At 40.2% G+C, this 16,794-nt stretch overlaps 1 protein-coding gene across 12 annotated transcripts in view; it reads right to left on the minus strand.

Moving 5' to 3' along the window:
- Positions 1-16,794, minus strand: part of MIB2 (mindbomb E3 ubiquitin protein ligase 2) — a 63,524-nt gene that overhangs the window by 23,391 nt on the left and 23,339 nt on the right. For 10 of the 12 annotated variants that reach the window (XM_026085475.1, XM_026085476.1, XM_026085477.1 and 7 more), the window contains 2 exons: positions 15,083-15,254; positions 2,208-2,314 (listed from right to left, as the gene is read on the minus strand). In XM_026085475.1, the coding sequence (XP_025941260.1) occupies positions 2,208-2,314; positions 15,083-15,254 (279 nt within the window). Of the gene's footprint in view, positions 1-2,207; positions 2,315-12,970; positions 12,997-15,082; positions 15,255-16,794 lie in introns of those variants that run through there. The other 2 variants (XM_026085479.1, XM_026085480.1) reach the window with 2 other exon arrangements.

A 16,794-nucleotide genomic window follows, 5' to 3' on the forward strand; every position in this document is an offset into this window, starting at 1 on the left:
TGGGCTTTACTGATAGTTCCATCAATGAGAAAAGCAGGCCTTCAGTGGATTGAAATGAGAATTAGAGACCCCCTATGTCTCTTGATTTTTATTGTAAGAAAAATATTTTCAAGTCCCATCTGCCTTTACAATCTCTCCCTAGAAACGGTAGCTGGAGCCCAGCTCTACACACAATTCACACCGCAGCGAGTTATTAGATTAGCACTCTAGATATCCACCCGCATGATTATTACCCAGGAAATTACAACTTAGGTTACCAAAAGCATTTCTGTGATATAACCTTCCCAGTTATGCTTAAAAAACAAACAAACAAAAAAAAACACTTCCAGATTAGAACCCAAATCCTAGCAAGAGGGCAGCTAACAGGAATTTTCACCTTTCAAACACTTTACAATTATCTGCAAAGGTCTGGCCAGGCCAAAATGAATCAGGATGACAGCTCCTGGAAAAGGAGGCTGCATCGGATATGCATTATTACTGACCAAGGGAGAGGAGAGCCTCTGGGTTGTACTGGTGTTCAAGGATGGCAACACAGTGATCTTGCAGCAACACTGGGCTCCTTTATATTACTAATGTGGACAGGTTGTAGCAGATTGGTGTCCTCTTCCCCTACATTTTTAGTCTGCAAGAAACCTGGCAGGTATCATTGGCCTTGATTTAGTGCTGACATAAACTGACAAATGAACCTAACATTTGCCTGTGGCAGCAGGGATCCAAATAAAAAAAAGGTAATCTCCCCTCCCTGTTCAGACACTTTTCTCCAAAGAGGGCACTATCAGCAGGTCCAGCTTCCATTTCCGTAGCATTTGGACTCAGAGATGGTAGCAAGGCGGGGCGGGGGAGGGGGGGGGAAGCACTCAGAAGCATTCAGTAAAAAGGTTCAAGTGACTGAAGAGCTACCAGAGTCCACCCTGAGCAGAACAGAGAAAAAAAGTTTGGTTACTCGACAAGTTCTCCAGCAGTCAATGCTAATTTCTGCAGAGAGCTTCAGGCAACAGGAACAATAAAAAGCCACAAGCCAAATAAAAGCAAGAACATTCTCAACTAGCTTCCATTGCCCTTAACAGACCCACAAAATCATGGAACTAATTAATCCACTCAACAGGACCCTCTTACAGAGTTCACAAGATTATTTATTACCTGTATTTACATGTTACCTCCTTAAGAGGAAATAGAGAGCTGATGTCTTTGTGCTACTGGGAAGCTAAATTCAGAGGAGCACTGACTGACAAGAGATTTGGATGGATGCAACTCCATCAAAGATAAGATAGTATCAGTAGTGACTAGCTGACTACCTGGCCTTGCATTTCTTCTCACTTGTTTTGCACATACCACTGCTTTCAGGTCGCAATCATTGTAAGCAACACAAGTTTCAGACATGCATGTATTGACTTGATCTCAAAAGGATGGATAAGCTGTACTGAGCATAAACTTCTTTTGCTCTCAGACCCTTTCAGTGTCTCCTGCACTGAACCCACAGCTACAATGAAGGGTAGAGTCAACTTTGGGAACCTTTGGTTTTGCAACTTAATTATTTAGGGAAAAAATATGCTGTAAACATTTCAGTATGTGCAAGGCTCTGGAATAGAAATGGACAGTAAAATTTCCTTAACCCTGCTGCACTACGCATGCATTGCTACCATTGAATCAGATACAGTCCTTATAACTCAGGGATAGGTCTAGAAAAGGCATTCTTGTCCCTTTACATTTTCAGCCTGAAGTTATAATTCAGAAATACAGAAAGTGGAAACCATTCCACAGCAACCACAGCAGAGTTCTTCATTGGTGATAAAATAGCATAGCATAGCATAGCATAGGGCAGGGCTTCATCTTCTTGTAAACATGGTGTACATTTATAGTTCTACGCAAGATCTTCCAGGATGCTTCCCATGAGTTTTCACATCTATGAAAGAGGAGCAGCAAAACTTCCCCCCACACACCCTGAATGGAGTCTCTGATACAGATATGTTTCTAAACAAATACAAAACAACAAATAGTATTTAATACTCTATGGAACAGCAACCTGCATCATCTGAACAGCTCCACAGAAGCTACTGCTCAGCACAAGCATTTTCAGTTATCAGTTTGGCACAAACAAACAAACAAACAAACAAAAAAAACTACAAAAAAAAATCAAAGGGTGTTTTACAGAATATCTCAAAAACAACACCCCCCCCCCAAAAAAAAAAACCACACCCAAAACTTACCATCTTGGTTACCCCACTCCCAGTCTGGGCCACGGACTACTTTAGCCCCCTGGAAAGTCCCTCTTAATGAGATACGAGTCAAATTCTGTCGCGGACTCATTAGAACTCTGAAAAATAAAACAAGAGAAAACAGATTAATTTAGTGTCACTATTCACACTCTGTAAACCTCTGTTCCAACCAAGATCCATCATGTTAGGTACCACACCTACATGCAGCGAAGCAATGTCCTGAGTTCTGAAGAACATGAGAGAAAAATGAGAGAAAACAGTAAAATAGCTGAACAGAGGCTTTGATCCTAAAAGCTGGTCTCCCCAGGAAGGTCAAAATACCTAGGCACTGTTCCACTAACAGCAGAAAGACAACTAGCAGTTCATACACTAGGCTAAAAGAAGAGAAGACCCAAGTTTATTATCAAATATTATCAAAAATTGTGAGACCCATGGTGAACTTTAAAAAAAGTTCAGGGTTTCCCTCAGTTGTAGGATGCAGATAAATGGAGACAAAGGCTGCTATATGAGCAYGAGGACAGGCACATTCCTGTGAGAGCCCATATACTAAATATTGAACATACATCGAACATACATCGAACATATAAAGTTGGAAGTTGAACATATATAAACCTGAAGTTTCAAAAAGGTTACATTCACTCACTCACACACAGCATGCCTTGTAGTGAAGGAAAAAAGATCATCCTTCTTTTAGAACTTCAGGCTCCTTGAGGGGGCTATGCAGGGCAAAAATCAAAATCTAGTAGCTCCAAAGAAGAAAAAAATCCTATACACGTTCTATGAGATGCACAAACCACAAATTATATCAAGGCAAGGCAGCTCACTGAGGGCAAAACGTGATCATTCTGAATGCATGGAAATTAATCCTTTTTTCCATGAATATTTACTGGCATTCTACAGCACAAGATACAATGCCTGCAAATCAAAGCCAACACATTCTGGCTTTAGTAACTTCAGCCCATTGATCTACATCCCTACACAGAGCAGAAGAAGCCCTGCTATGAATATCTTCAAGCAGTCCTAAACATCATAGCAGGAGGGTACCTCATTGCCAGCTGTGCCATTTATGTTAATTCACATGCTCCCCCAAGTAGAACACTCATGTCAACTAATGTAGGTCTCAGATAGTGGACATGTATCTTTTAAAACAGAGCCCTAGGAGATGGGCAGGGAGAGACAAGTAAGGGGGAAGTTTGCAACTTCTCCAGAAAGTCTGACACCAAGTCAGAGCAAGAGGGAGACTGACTTCAGTCAGGTACCATATTGATACATCCAGGAAAGAAACTCAAGTGGTCAGTTGCCCTCATACTCCACTGTAAGTTTGAGGCAATGCCTACAGACATCAGTACAGTGTAAACTGCATGAAAGCATTAATAGCTCAGGCAGTCTTCTAGCTCAAAGTTAGGAGTTCAGCACATCTCATATATTAAGGTACAGACTGCACAGCCTAATTCACTTGCTGAAAAGCAGAGCAGATTAGCCCTGCAATGTTGTGGATACACTGTTTCGGGACAACACAAACCCCTCTATCTGCCCTGCAATCTGCATCACAGGCATACCCACCAAATCACCTTAAGAAAAAAAAGAAAAATACCTACACAACGGTAAAGAGGGGGTCTGATGTCCTGTTAAAGCAGCTTGCAATTTCCATAATGTTACAGCACCTTCTCTGCTGTTTTTGTGCTTGCTGTTCCTGGTCTTTGCTCCCTGGCAGAAAGCTTTCTCATGAGGCACCAAGCCACCAAAGTGCTTAAGGACCTGTTTGTATTGCTTGGATGGGATACAATCCACTCTTCCAGATGACTGTAGAGGTGCTGCAATCCATACCCTTAATTGCCCACCTCTTCCTGACAGGCTCTTAGCAACTCCCAGACAGACTAAAAAGTTCAGCAGCTGTTTCACAGGGGAAGGGGTGGGGGAGCTTATTGGGGGTAGGACTGATCTCAGAATACTGTACTTACTTCTCATCTAATACCTAGAGACCAAAGGCAGAGACTCAGAAGGATTAAAAGCTTATGTTTGATCTTACTGTTTACTGATCCATCAAAAGCCTAAGTCTTATACCTTTCTTAATTTGTTACTGGATCTCCCACCCACGCCTTATATCCTAACACGTCTAGAAATGGGGAAAGACATATTTGCACACATTCTTCTAATCATTGAACTTTCATTATCCAGACTGTAGCTCAACATAGGGAAGACAAAGATCTTTTTTTGAATGGTTGAGTTGTTTGTTTTTGTTTTGTTTTTTAAACAACACCATCAAGGCTGGCAGTTGTTAAAAAATTATGAAAGAGTTCTGGGAGACAGCTCAGCTAAAAAATAAACACCGAACAGCGATCATTTCATTGCACTGTCATAAGGCATGTGCCCTAAGAAGGAATATACTGCTAAAGACTGGCTTTAAAAACCAGCATAGATTTGTGTACTGCATATCTGAAATACAACTTAGCTACAACATGCTATTTTCATTGCATTTTGTTGAATGCTTTTCTAACAACTTAAAGATGTCTTAGTCAAGCCCAGTGAGAATGTGATTAAAAAGACACTTCTTTCCCCAAACCCTACTCCCCCAAGGGAGAGGTTTCAATGCAAATAATCTCAGTGTCAGTAAAACGAAGCAGGAAGCTAAACTCAGGCAAGATATCTAAACAGCAAAATAACCACCATCCATAAGATTCCTAACAAAATTTCTCATTTTGTATAATCATATAACAGCAGTCATCTTCCATCTCAAAACAGCTCTTGCATTAGTCTCTCATCTTCAGTGAAATTTGTAGCTAGAGGCCAGGAAAATGAAGCTAAGCAGTTCAGAAATTTGGGGTTCCTTAATGTTATATACATATAATGTTAATTATAAATGCGGATTCCATCAAGATGCATTTAACTACAGTGGTCTATTTTTAAGCACATAGCAAGTGCAGTCTGCTATCATACTGTGTTAACCTCCACACCAACACTTGCAGACACATTTTCCTCCAAAGCCTCAGCTACAAGACAGCATGGCCGTTCCACTAAACTTGTTGGACATGCACAAAAGATCATGTGTAGCACAATAACAATCAAACATATCTACCATTCTTTCTCTCAAGCACACTCTCACCTTTCTTCATTCCCCTGCTGCATTATTATGCTACAATCTAAAGTCCTCTCTCAACCTTCCAAAGCACCAGCAAAATCCCTTTCTTGAGAGACAATGGTTCTTGAACTGATGTCAGACACAATTACACAGGCACAGAACAGTGAAGACAAAATTTTAAGTTTTAAGCCATCTCTCATAAACAATTCATTTCACACGAAAGGCACTTTCTTGTATACATTTACTGTATAGATGAACAGAGAGAAATAGAGACAATCTTTTTCTTAAAAGGGTTGCTCCAGATTAATTGAGCAGAAGCAGAGAACAGCTATTAAAAAAAAACAAAACAAAAACCTACACACCCCAAGCCCTGGGCTTCTCAAGTAGCTGCTGCAGAACTACCCCTACCAACCATGTCACACATGATTCTGTGTCACCTTCTACCCCCTTTCCTTTCTCTAGTCAGTTCCTATACCATGTGAATGACAGCACAGATGATGCTCTAAGGTAATATCTTAGTGACAAGCTACTCCAAGAACAAGCCATTCCTCCAGTAAATAGCACCTCAAGCTTCTAATTGCCTGGATGTGGAAAGCTTAAGTGTCCATATCTTGGGAAGCAGGAAAAAAAAAAGACAACAGTGTTTAGCTCCTTCAGTTAATGGTTTGGGATTTAAACAATTTTCATTTGAAACTCAGAGGCCCCACAGTAGCTACAGTCTAAAAGCTGTGCCTACAAACAGTGTGCGTGCACAAAGTGCAGGGAGGGGAATCTCACACAGGACACAAAGTGTCACAAAGTAACAAACAAATCAATGTTCCAAATCATTCTAATATACAAGAAGTACTTCATCACTTCCTCCAGGTGAGGTGGGCCTTCTGTTGTTTCCTCTTCACAGCACCTTCCAAGGCAGCCAGGGAAGGCCAAATATTCAGCATAATAGGATGAAAGTGCTAAATCACAGTTCCAGCTGAATCAAGGAGTTTGATCCATTATCCACTTTCTGATTGATACCAACATTCTGTGATGTCCACACCCCTCCTGGCTTGCAGTCCCATACAACAGGGAGCAAGAGAGAGATGATGCCACTGTTAAAGGGTTGAATTCAATTCCTGCTCTGCCACAGACTTTGACCAAATCATGTTGTAACTTCTATATCCCTTTTGCAGAAGATAGTCAGAGATTCTTTCATTTGCTCAACTGCTACTCAGCTTGGCTACTCAGGCCATGGGCTTTTTAGGACAGGGCCTATCTTTTTACTGGGGCTAGCACAACAAAGCCCTGATTTTAGCCCAGGCACCTGGAAGCTGTCTATAAGATAAATGATAGTAGGACAACTCCATCCTCATGTAAGAGGCTATCTTCCATTCGATCTAAATGTTGGAGACAACTCGTCATAATTGCCCCCTTTTCCTAGCCTCACAAAAATTTTGACCTTGTCTTGAACCACATTGCTGATCAGCAATTCAATAAAATGATGCAAGAACCACACGTTCTAAGCCAATACATCTTAAGTTTTAGTCTAAATTGCTACATTTTGCTCCAAATACTGGATAGCAACCAAAGTTATTAGTGTTGCAAAAATACCCTAGGGATAAATTTAATCACTGTGATATTGCCTTTAATAGCAATTTTAATTAAGACAGCCATTCACAGTCAGGATCCATTTCTGCCCTAGAAATTCCAGTGATATTAGATTACTAGAGTGTCCCACAGGAAAACACTTTAGTACAGGATGAAGCTATACCTCCCTTGAATATGCTGAGAATCAATACCCTTGGGGGTATTGTGCCTGTGCTCAGTTTTCATGGAGGTGCTTACCTACCTCTTCCTATCACTGAGGACTATGCTTACTCTCAACACTCCAGTCAACTCGACAAATAGTATCACCCATGCTTTACAGATGGAGATTTGAGACCCAAAACAATTGGCTTGCAGAAGTTCAGAACAGAGACAGCTCTTTTTATTTGCAGTAGCACTTTGAGGCCCTGCTGAGGTCAGGGTACCCAGCACAACAAACATACCTTGCAAGACTGACTTTCCCCCTGCAGGAAATTCTCATCCAAAGAGACAAGCACAATGCACAGGACTGGAAAACAGAAGAGATTGCCACCCAGCAATGTAGCAGGCCATAAATACAGTGTTAAACCATTCCATCTCTTCTGAGAGGCATAGTTGGGAGCTAGAATCCCAGCTCACAGCAGAAACAAACCCACAGTTCCCTTAGGATATGTAATGAGCTACACAAGCTACCACCAAAAAAACAACACAAAGATCCTACAGGACCTACAGGTAAAACCGACCTCAGTGATGCAAGAAATTCTAAATTCTTTTATCCTTCCTAACAAAGCATTTACTGAAGCACTTCCAGCAAAGGATATAGCAAGGAAATTCTAACAGACGACAGGGGGACAGGCAGATGCTGATAGCCTGAGCCTGAACCAGGCTAAGACAAGGGCACTAGCAAGTGAGGGATCAGGGTCGTGTAAACCTATTTCAGGAACCATCCTCACCAAGAATTTCCATAGGTCAATCCTGTGCTTCCTTGCCAAGGTACAGTCTTCACAAAATCAGCTGTACATTTCTGCAGTCTCAGCTGGGCAAGATAAGGGATGGATGCTTGCTGTCTTTTTGCTAACCTCCAAATCTAATTCATATCAAATTCTGATTTGGAAAGCCACAGTGGACTGATTTCACACTGAGACTACCAAATATGAACTAAAATGTGTGTGTACCTGAGACTCAACACAGCACTGCAGACAGAAAGTGTTCTCAACCATGCTAGAGAGCTCTCAGAGGAATCATAAAGGAGCCTTGGGTAGAATCTCAAGTGACATATTTTATCATCATCCTTTAAAGGTGACTATTAGTTCAAAACACAGGCTAAGGATGTTTTGGTGAAGCTTTCTTTTTTGGTTTGCAGTTTTGCTCAGGTAACTCCCCATTCCACAAAACAAACAAAATATTCCAAGCTAAATAAGAAGAGTGCTAGCGTGAGGATATGCCCTAGTGTTCTGTAAATTATATATATTTTTTAAGATGGCACACGTAGATAGCTTATAATATGGCAATTTATGTTTTTTTTAAATAAAATTCTACTATAAGTATTAATGAACATTAAAAAAGGGTAATTTCAGTGTTACTCATTGAAACTTCTTAATCTAGCAGTTTAAACTGACATTGCATAAATAACACATGTTGCAGAGGTCGCTATGGTAAATAAACCTGTATCCCATTTATTGACTAGTAATCAAATGCCCAGCAGTTGGCACTAAGCCAATTAGTTCAGGCTTACAGTGCAACCAGTCACAGATTGATTGGATTTTTAAAGTTGCCTTAAATGGGTCTGCATATACCTAAATGATAACATGCATTTGTTCTTTTAATGTATCTGATTTAAAAGTTCAAGTGGTAAACTAGACAGAACTGTTTTAAGAATCTTGGCTGCAAATAACTGCAGACTCCGTTGTGACTGCAGTATAAAAAACAAAGTGAGAAAATACTGAATATATTTATATTTCTTATAATACACTACACAAAACTTTTCCCTGCATAGTTTGCCATCACCCCCACCTCCATTGGTCTCCAAACCACACCAGGATTTTTAAAATTTTTTGTTAAGAATGTGATTGATTGGCAAGTGAAGACTAGGAAATAGCCTGGGTCAAATGCACCACTTCCCCTACTGAAATTTAAATTTCCATCCTCCCTGAGAGGGTGACACTTGCAAAACGCTGTTGCTGCTTTTGCACTTGAATATAATATTACTGCTAGTTCTTGAATATAATAATATTAACATGTTGCATAAGAAGAGGAAGATGATCTCAGACTTGATTATTTGCATAATTCACCAGAGAGTGCCTCACCATTCCAGCCCTAACCTTCTGGTTGCAAAGACAAAAACGTCTTTTCCGATGAAAGGAAGAAGGATATAGATATCAGACTACCAGATTTTTATTCATTAAATGTGGGTTAACTTTTGGGATCTGCTGTGGGGTAACTGCACAACCATCAGCAAATCACTTCATCTTTCTGTATCTCATCTCCCTCTAAATTTCTTTAAATTAAAAGTCTGATACGTCTATTTAGACAGAAATTTCATCAGGGCATGAACTGTCTTTCACTATGCCCAGCGGTCAGCTGCATGAGATTCAAACCAGAATGCCTTGGCCTATAGATCAAACTTAGTCTATCTGTTGAAACTCTCAAACACCACCCAGCCTCCTTTGCCAATCCATTTCAAAAGGGACACCTGTGTCCATCTAATGTAAGTTCGGCTTAATCATAGTAGCCAATCAACACGCACTAACAGCAAAAAAAAAAAAAAAAAAAAAAAAAAAAAAGTGTAGGAAAAACAGTGATTGAGTCAAACCACACAAGATTGTGCCAGTCCTGCCAATATGACATACACCTCATCTCTTTCCCTCCCTTAGGCAGTTCAATGACTACTTGAAAAGCTCTTAGGAGGGACAGAGAAGAAGGATAAGGGAGGCATGATCATTTTTTGGAAGACATCTGTCTACTTGATAAAGYCAGCATGGGGTAGCACTTGCCTCAAACAGTTTTTGTTTTTGCTGCTGCCTTAGTAATTACTCAAGGATTACACAGTTCCTGTCTGATACTTGCCTTTACTAGATCTCCTATGATCTGATCCAAATCCTAGAAAGGCCTATGGGAATCTTTCCACTGATTTTCATGGGCAGGTTGCACTCTTAAATCTCTCAATTTTTCCATAAAGTTCCTTGAGTAAATCTGGTCCATCCTTTGGTTTCCTTGTTCCACTGAACCACAAAACAACAAGACTGCTCTGCTTGTCCTCACCCCCTACATTTGGAATGTACATCTGACTCAAGGTCAGATGCTTTACAATTCAGCTCGCTTTTTCCTACACAAGAAGCATCACCTCTCCAAACACCGAACTTGCATCTTTAGGTCACTAACATCACCCCAAACCAGACATAATTACAGCCTATCTGGTCTCCTTTGCCCTCATTATTTCACAGCAAGGTAATACATTCTAAAGAGAAGCAGTGGAATGAAGTCAGCACTAGGACATTAGAATTGCAGCCAGACGTTGCAAGCAGGTAATGCTGCCTGAAAAGTCACATTGTCCAAAGCAGGCAACCGGCACATTCTATTGATTGTGACAACAAAGGAGACTAGGCCAGGACAAAATTTGCTTGCTACCCTGCTTTCAGATGCTGATTTATCTTTCAGTTACTGAGCAAGTATATTCAGCAAGCAGATACAAGATTGTGGGAAAAAAAAAACAGATATGCAGTGAAACCAAGCTATTCTTTTAATCTAAGGATGAGAGCCTCTCCCGAAATTAACAGCTATAAAATTCAAACCAGATTATGATAGGGGAGGTCCAGATATTCCAAATAAAATATTCCATTCAGCATGCCCTACAAAATTTTATAATCCAAATAATCCAGACAAAAAATTCATTCTTATTTTCCAGACAGGAAACACAGAGAGAAACTGAAATGCCAGAGTCTTGACAGAGCCAGGAATCAGACTCAGCCTCCCAAGTTCATATCTTGTATTTTAGGCAACACAATAAATTCAATACATTTGTAAAGATAGCACCTTTGGACACTATAAAACACAATGGTCTAGATCCAAGCTCTAGCTCAGAAAGTCCATATATCACCAATCATCAGACACCAAAAAAAAGCACAATATTCAAAGACGACGTCTCCTTTTTTACTCATTTTTCCTAAGCACTGCTCTCTGTTGAAGACCTTATAATGGGGAAGTCAGACGTCTAATCTCACTCACTGTGCATATACAATCATATGTAAGATTTGATACAGCTTTTGAACAGAAGTCTACAGCACATCTTCAGGTGTTTGTAGATTGCACTTCTGACTTGAGGCTTATTGCTGCTGGCCATCTCTTTCCCTCCATCTGTCTCTCTTCCCCTCTTCCACCCTCCCCCACCCTATAAAGACTGAACCAAAGATAAACATACCCCAATTCTTCATTATTTTTAAGAACAGATTCTTGTCTCAGTTTGATCTAAACTTTTGATTTTCTTTTTGTGGAAAATTTGTCACTGGAGAAAGCAGTAAGGGAAGGAGGGAACAGTGCTGAAAAGGGATGATGAAGAACAGAGATGAAACAGCTGGAAAATAGCCCTAGAAAAATGCCAGAAACAGGAAGATTTCCATTTGCAGCATCTTTCAAAGAGGTTCAAGCTCCAGTCATCAGGGACCTTAAATAGCTTTCAGGTAAAGGTGTGTTCAAAGAATGCTTCAGAAAACTGATTTGGAACCCTCTGCACAACCTGTCCGGGCTTAAGGCCTCTAAAGTCCTAGGGTTAGTGAGCCGCTACAAACATTTACATGTTTGTCTAGCCTAGGTTTAGCTGCACAGGTACTATGTTGTGGGACTGGCCATAGAAGAGCCTTGTGGAACAAATTGCTGCCACCTGCTATCGCACCCATGTGTGATGCTCTGAAGCTGACCCACTAGAGGTCTTCGCTTCCTACATCAGAGGAGCAACAATGGTACCAGTTGCAAGATGAGATGCATGGTGATGCCCTCTCACAAAGGGCTGAGACCAGGGAGAGACTAAACTCCTAGCTCTTGATCTTCCATTAGAGAGACAGTTCATGTCCATTTCACTGTCCCCATGAAAGCTCCATAATATGGCTGTATTCCATGGTTCTGAATTTGATTTTATTGATGGTAATCCCAAGGATTACCACCTTGATTTAGAAGTAGCCCCTTCTGCTGTCATGGGAAACCAAGATTATGGGATACTGTCAAATTTGGTGGGCTATCCCTCTATCCACTCCCCTTTTAAGTTTCTTTAATTAACACTCCAGTGGGCCAATCACAGCACTTTGCCTGGGTCTTGAAAGCAAAACACTACTGTGCTTCGGGCTGTTCATTTCCTCAGTGTAAATAATCACAAGATAGCCACTCCCTGCAGGAGAAAGGAGATGAGAGAATCTTGATCTCTAAAGGACACCCTTTCTGGATTTCACAGTCATTCAAACAAGAGCAAGTAACAAGAGCAAAATCCTAAGAAAATCCAAATCTACAAAGCAGTTACCACATCTTTTTAATAGACAGCTTTTTTTGGTCCTTGGGAAACTGCCAAAGGGTTTCTCTTCTACTTTATTGAGCAAAAAAAATTGAGATGATCGATCTACACAATAGTCTCTTTGCAGTGACTGTTCTCCTATTGGCACTGCTAAGGCTTCAGGGATAAGTAAGCAATTTTTGTTCTTCAAAAAGGATGCTGCATTGCCTAAAGGCATTGTCTTTGCAGCTTAGACCTCAGTTGTTCCAAAGAAATCCACAAATCATTGTTCAAAGCTGATCTCTTTCTTCTCATTTTGTTTTGCTTCTTTTTAATCAGAACTTTCCATTCTTAATGCAGAGCAGTCTACAGAAGACTAGACTAGCAAATTACAGAATTACATTTGCATTAAAGCAAAGCTGTTCCCACTTCTTCCTTCTCCTGCACTGCAAGACATTTCTCAGTAAAATTGTTTCAGTTTGCCAATTCCCTGTATGAAAGCTCTTGCATAAAAACCACTTGCATTGCAGTTGTATTAGAGTATTCTACCATCCAACTCAATCAAATGACCAAAACAAAAAGCACTTATGACAGCCTGTTTCCTCCAAGCTTAGCAACTTTAAGAATCGCAATACATACCTTTCATTCATGTTTAAAATTGCAGCTTCCCACAACTGGAAGCTTCTTCATTGTGGAATTCTAATTTCTCTCCATCCCTCAGTGTGGGTACACTCAGCACCTACCACTTAGCAAGAGTAGGAAAGATATTATATACAATCCAATTACAACTACTGCTGCTTTTTCCTTTCACCCCTTATTTAGGCTCCCAGAAACCATCGTCACATCCAACAGGTTCACACTGTGGGCCCCCTCCTCCCCATTTTTTTTATTAGCTGTCTGGTATTAGGAAGAGCACTGTTCCTGCTAACACATAGTTGATGTAGGTCAGAATACTGTTGTTTTAACAAAAGACTAAGCAGAATAGACTGTGGCCTATGTCCAGGCTTCTTGTTATCAGCTAAAAAAAAATTGTATTTATATCACATCTTCTCTATCCCAGGCTCAACCTGACTCAGAGAAAAGCAAAGGAATTTAGGAAAAAACAAACCAAACAAACCAAAAAGCCATTAAGAGGCAAGCATCATCAGATATTAACTTCTGCTCTGGTGGACCTCAATCTCCAGAGACCTCCAGTGCTTAGATGTTTCTCAGGCGATACTCCAAAGTGGTGCTGAAGCGTTATCCCTCCCTGCAGTGTTTTGGGAAAAGTGACACACGTAGAACAGAACTAGGTTTGACGAGTTTACTGGCAGTCTTCCAAGCTCTTTCTTCACACTGACAGCAAGCACACCATTGCCCAAATTCAATCAACAGCCTGGACACAGGTTAGACATGAGTCTTGAAAAGACAAACTGCTCTTTCTGCATCTTTACCTATACAGACTACTGAGAAAGGGATACAAGTTCTGCAGAGGATAAGAGTTCTGAGGAGGTAATTGCCTCGTGATCTGCCTCTTGATAAAAAGTATCAGTGTTCCTGATGAGGGTCAGAAAAGGTGACAGTGCTGGCCAGCTGTCCAAAAGAATGCATCACTGTTCAGCCCAAAGCAGCAGTGCCCTGCAGAGCCCTTGTAACAGCCGGTAAATTAGACACTTCTACAATAGTGCAAACTCTTACAACTGTTGTTTAATTTATTTATTTATTTTTAATGTGAGGAAGATCATGTACCTTAACAGCAGAGCGTTCACAGAGCTTAAACGAAAGACAAGCGGTACCTCTGAATAACTATTTAGAGCTAATTATAATAATACTTAAAGAAAGAGTGTGAATATGTATATATGGTGGAAATCCCAAAGCTCATTTCACAATAACATTTGGACAGATTGTCATATTAACACAAGTTCAAGAAACATCCTAATCTGGTAGATAAATACGAGCCACAAAGCTCAATGAGGACATCTTTGGACAGCAACATCCATCCCTTTGCTAGCACTCAGAAGCCTGGCTCAACCACACTGGCAAAACTACCATCAACTCCCAAGAAAGCTTCTCATAAGGGAGGAAAAACAGCTGTGTATCAGGCACCACTGTCTTTAGCAAAGAAATTACACTTTTCATTCCACAGATAGGTGCAACATACAGTGACACTTTCAAGGCAAAAGAGAAAAAGGAAAGAAAATCGGTGACAGAGACAAGAGCTAATTTCCTATGATCYTTCCTAAAGGCAAGAGGATTACAAGATTCATCTTCATGCCCACCTTAGCAGGAGCAAATGAAACTACTGTTAATGTTATTTTTCAGTTCTTCCTCAGGGCAGGAGAACAGACTTCCACATTTTGGCATGTGATGAATGAACACAAAATTATGGATACTGTTCCACAGTCACTCCTGATAATGCTAATGTGTACAGTACATATTATATGAGATGTTGTTCTTCAAGGAATAGTACAGACTCTGAGAAGAAATCAACAATTTGGGAGTGCAAGATTCCTGTCAGCCTCTCCATGGTCACTCAGTTATCTGAAAACAGCAAATACCAGAGCACCTCAAAGACATTATTTAATTTGGACATCAGGGGAAGGGGAGGGAGAAAAAAAAAAAAAAAAAAAAAACAGAAAAGAAAACTTTGCTCTCTTTTCTCAGGCAGCTCCACAAGCCAAACACGCCAGATCAAGTTTTATATTATTCTATAGAATAGCAACCTATAAACCTCAACGTGGTTAACTGGACTTCCCCTATAGCACCACTTACGGCTGCGAGTGTGCTGTTTCATAGCGCTCGAAGGGGTGAGACAGATCATGCTTGTTGTTCATGTAACATTGTGTGCACAAGTCATAGTCAAAGCACATTTTGCATTTCCACCGCATTCCCCGTATCCCATGCTTCTTGCAACAGTCGCAAATGATGTTAGGGTGACGGACACCTAAGAGAACAAAGGAAAAGAAGTATAACATCCACACACAAAATTCATAGAAACAAGATTGACAATGCTACTAGAGCTACATTAGCATGTTTTAAACAGAAGAATTACATGCTACATGTGTACTGAAGGAGATCTAAGAAGCCACAATCAGAGCAAATCAGAAACCCTATAAATGCACTAAGATGGYATCAAGCTTGAGCCAGTAATCCCTGCCTCTCCCCTGGTTTGATAGGTTAGGACAAGGCCACACTATTATTATATGTGTTTGGATGTGAAGCTGGTTTACATCTGTCTGCTCTCTCCCACCACAGAAGCAAAATAAGGCAACTCATTTTTAGTGTTTCTTTTACATGGGCATGACCAATGAAAGCAGCTGATACTGGAAGAATAGAGCTCATCCAGTACAATAAAATAGAACAGATTTTGTATTAGACAGCTGCTTAAAAGAATATATTAGTTTTCACCCAACAACTCCTGCCTGTAACTCCTGCCCTTACTCCATTGAGCGAGCATAGCAAGTAAGCTCAATCAGGATAATTTACCTGTAACAATGTTTGGCTGCCCAGTTTTCTGATGCTTGACTCTTGAGCTGTTTAATGTGTAAGGCAGGCAATACTAATCATAAGAAGTGCAACTAACACTTGAAAGCTTGTTCTGTACAGACAAACGATAACTTTGACTACAAAGTTTAATAAGAGCTTCACATATACAGCCTAAGCAACAATGGAGCCAAAGGAATAGAACTGATATCGCCCTATGAAGACATCTCATATATTCTGGATTAGCTTGCTCAGTTTTAATGACTTCTATCAAATCCATAAATTCTATGAAGCTGTATAAGAGCACCTTTTGATTCTCTTCTATGTGGTTTTATTCCCTGCAGTTCAATTTACTTATCAAAATACCGTTCCTGTCTTGCATAACCTGGATTGAGCAGCACTGACACAAAGCCAGAGCAGCTCACTGGCAAAAAGGTGAAGAACTCTTATCTTCAACCCAATTTCTAATGAGTCATTTAAATTAGGGCCACAAAAAAGCAGCAACATCTGTATCCACTCCTTTCTCTTTACCACATCCATGCTTTCTGATCTGTGAAACATGAATTTCTGTTACAAAAAAGTTTGCAAAACTGAAATTAATATAAAGCAAAATGGAATCTTCTCAATTAAACTTAGATGCTTATTTGTAGATTTAAGAGTCTTCGCAGAAACCATCTGAGTGTGCTGGGTACTCTTTGCTTCTGTGTCATCTGAGCTTTTACTGCAATTTTGAAAAAAGTAAAACCAAAGCACATCTATTCTACCACATTTCTGTATATATTTTAGATAATCAGACTTGAACACCTGTATCCTGTTCCCTCTTCCTTCCCAAACTTCTAAAATAATTTTAAGCATCTAAGCATCCATAGCTGTTTAAAGGCAAGATAAGCTATCAAATACTTCCTACATGTGACCTTCCTAGGGCAGAATTTAACCTAATTAACCCCGGGTACATTATTCTGGGCTTACAACATAAGGATTGTGGCAGAATTCGGCCCTAT

This window comes from Apteryx rowi, unplaced genomic scaffold, assembly GCF_003343035.1.
Source record: "Apteryx rowi isolate R43461 unplaced genomic scaffold, aptRow1 scaffold_67, whole genome shotgun sequence".
NCBI classification, from domain to species: Eukaryota; Metazoa; Chordata; class Aves; order Apterygiformes; family Apterygidae; genus Apteryx; species Apteryx rowi.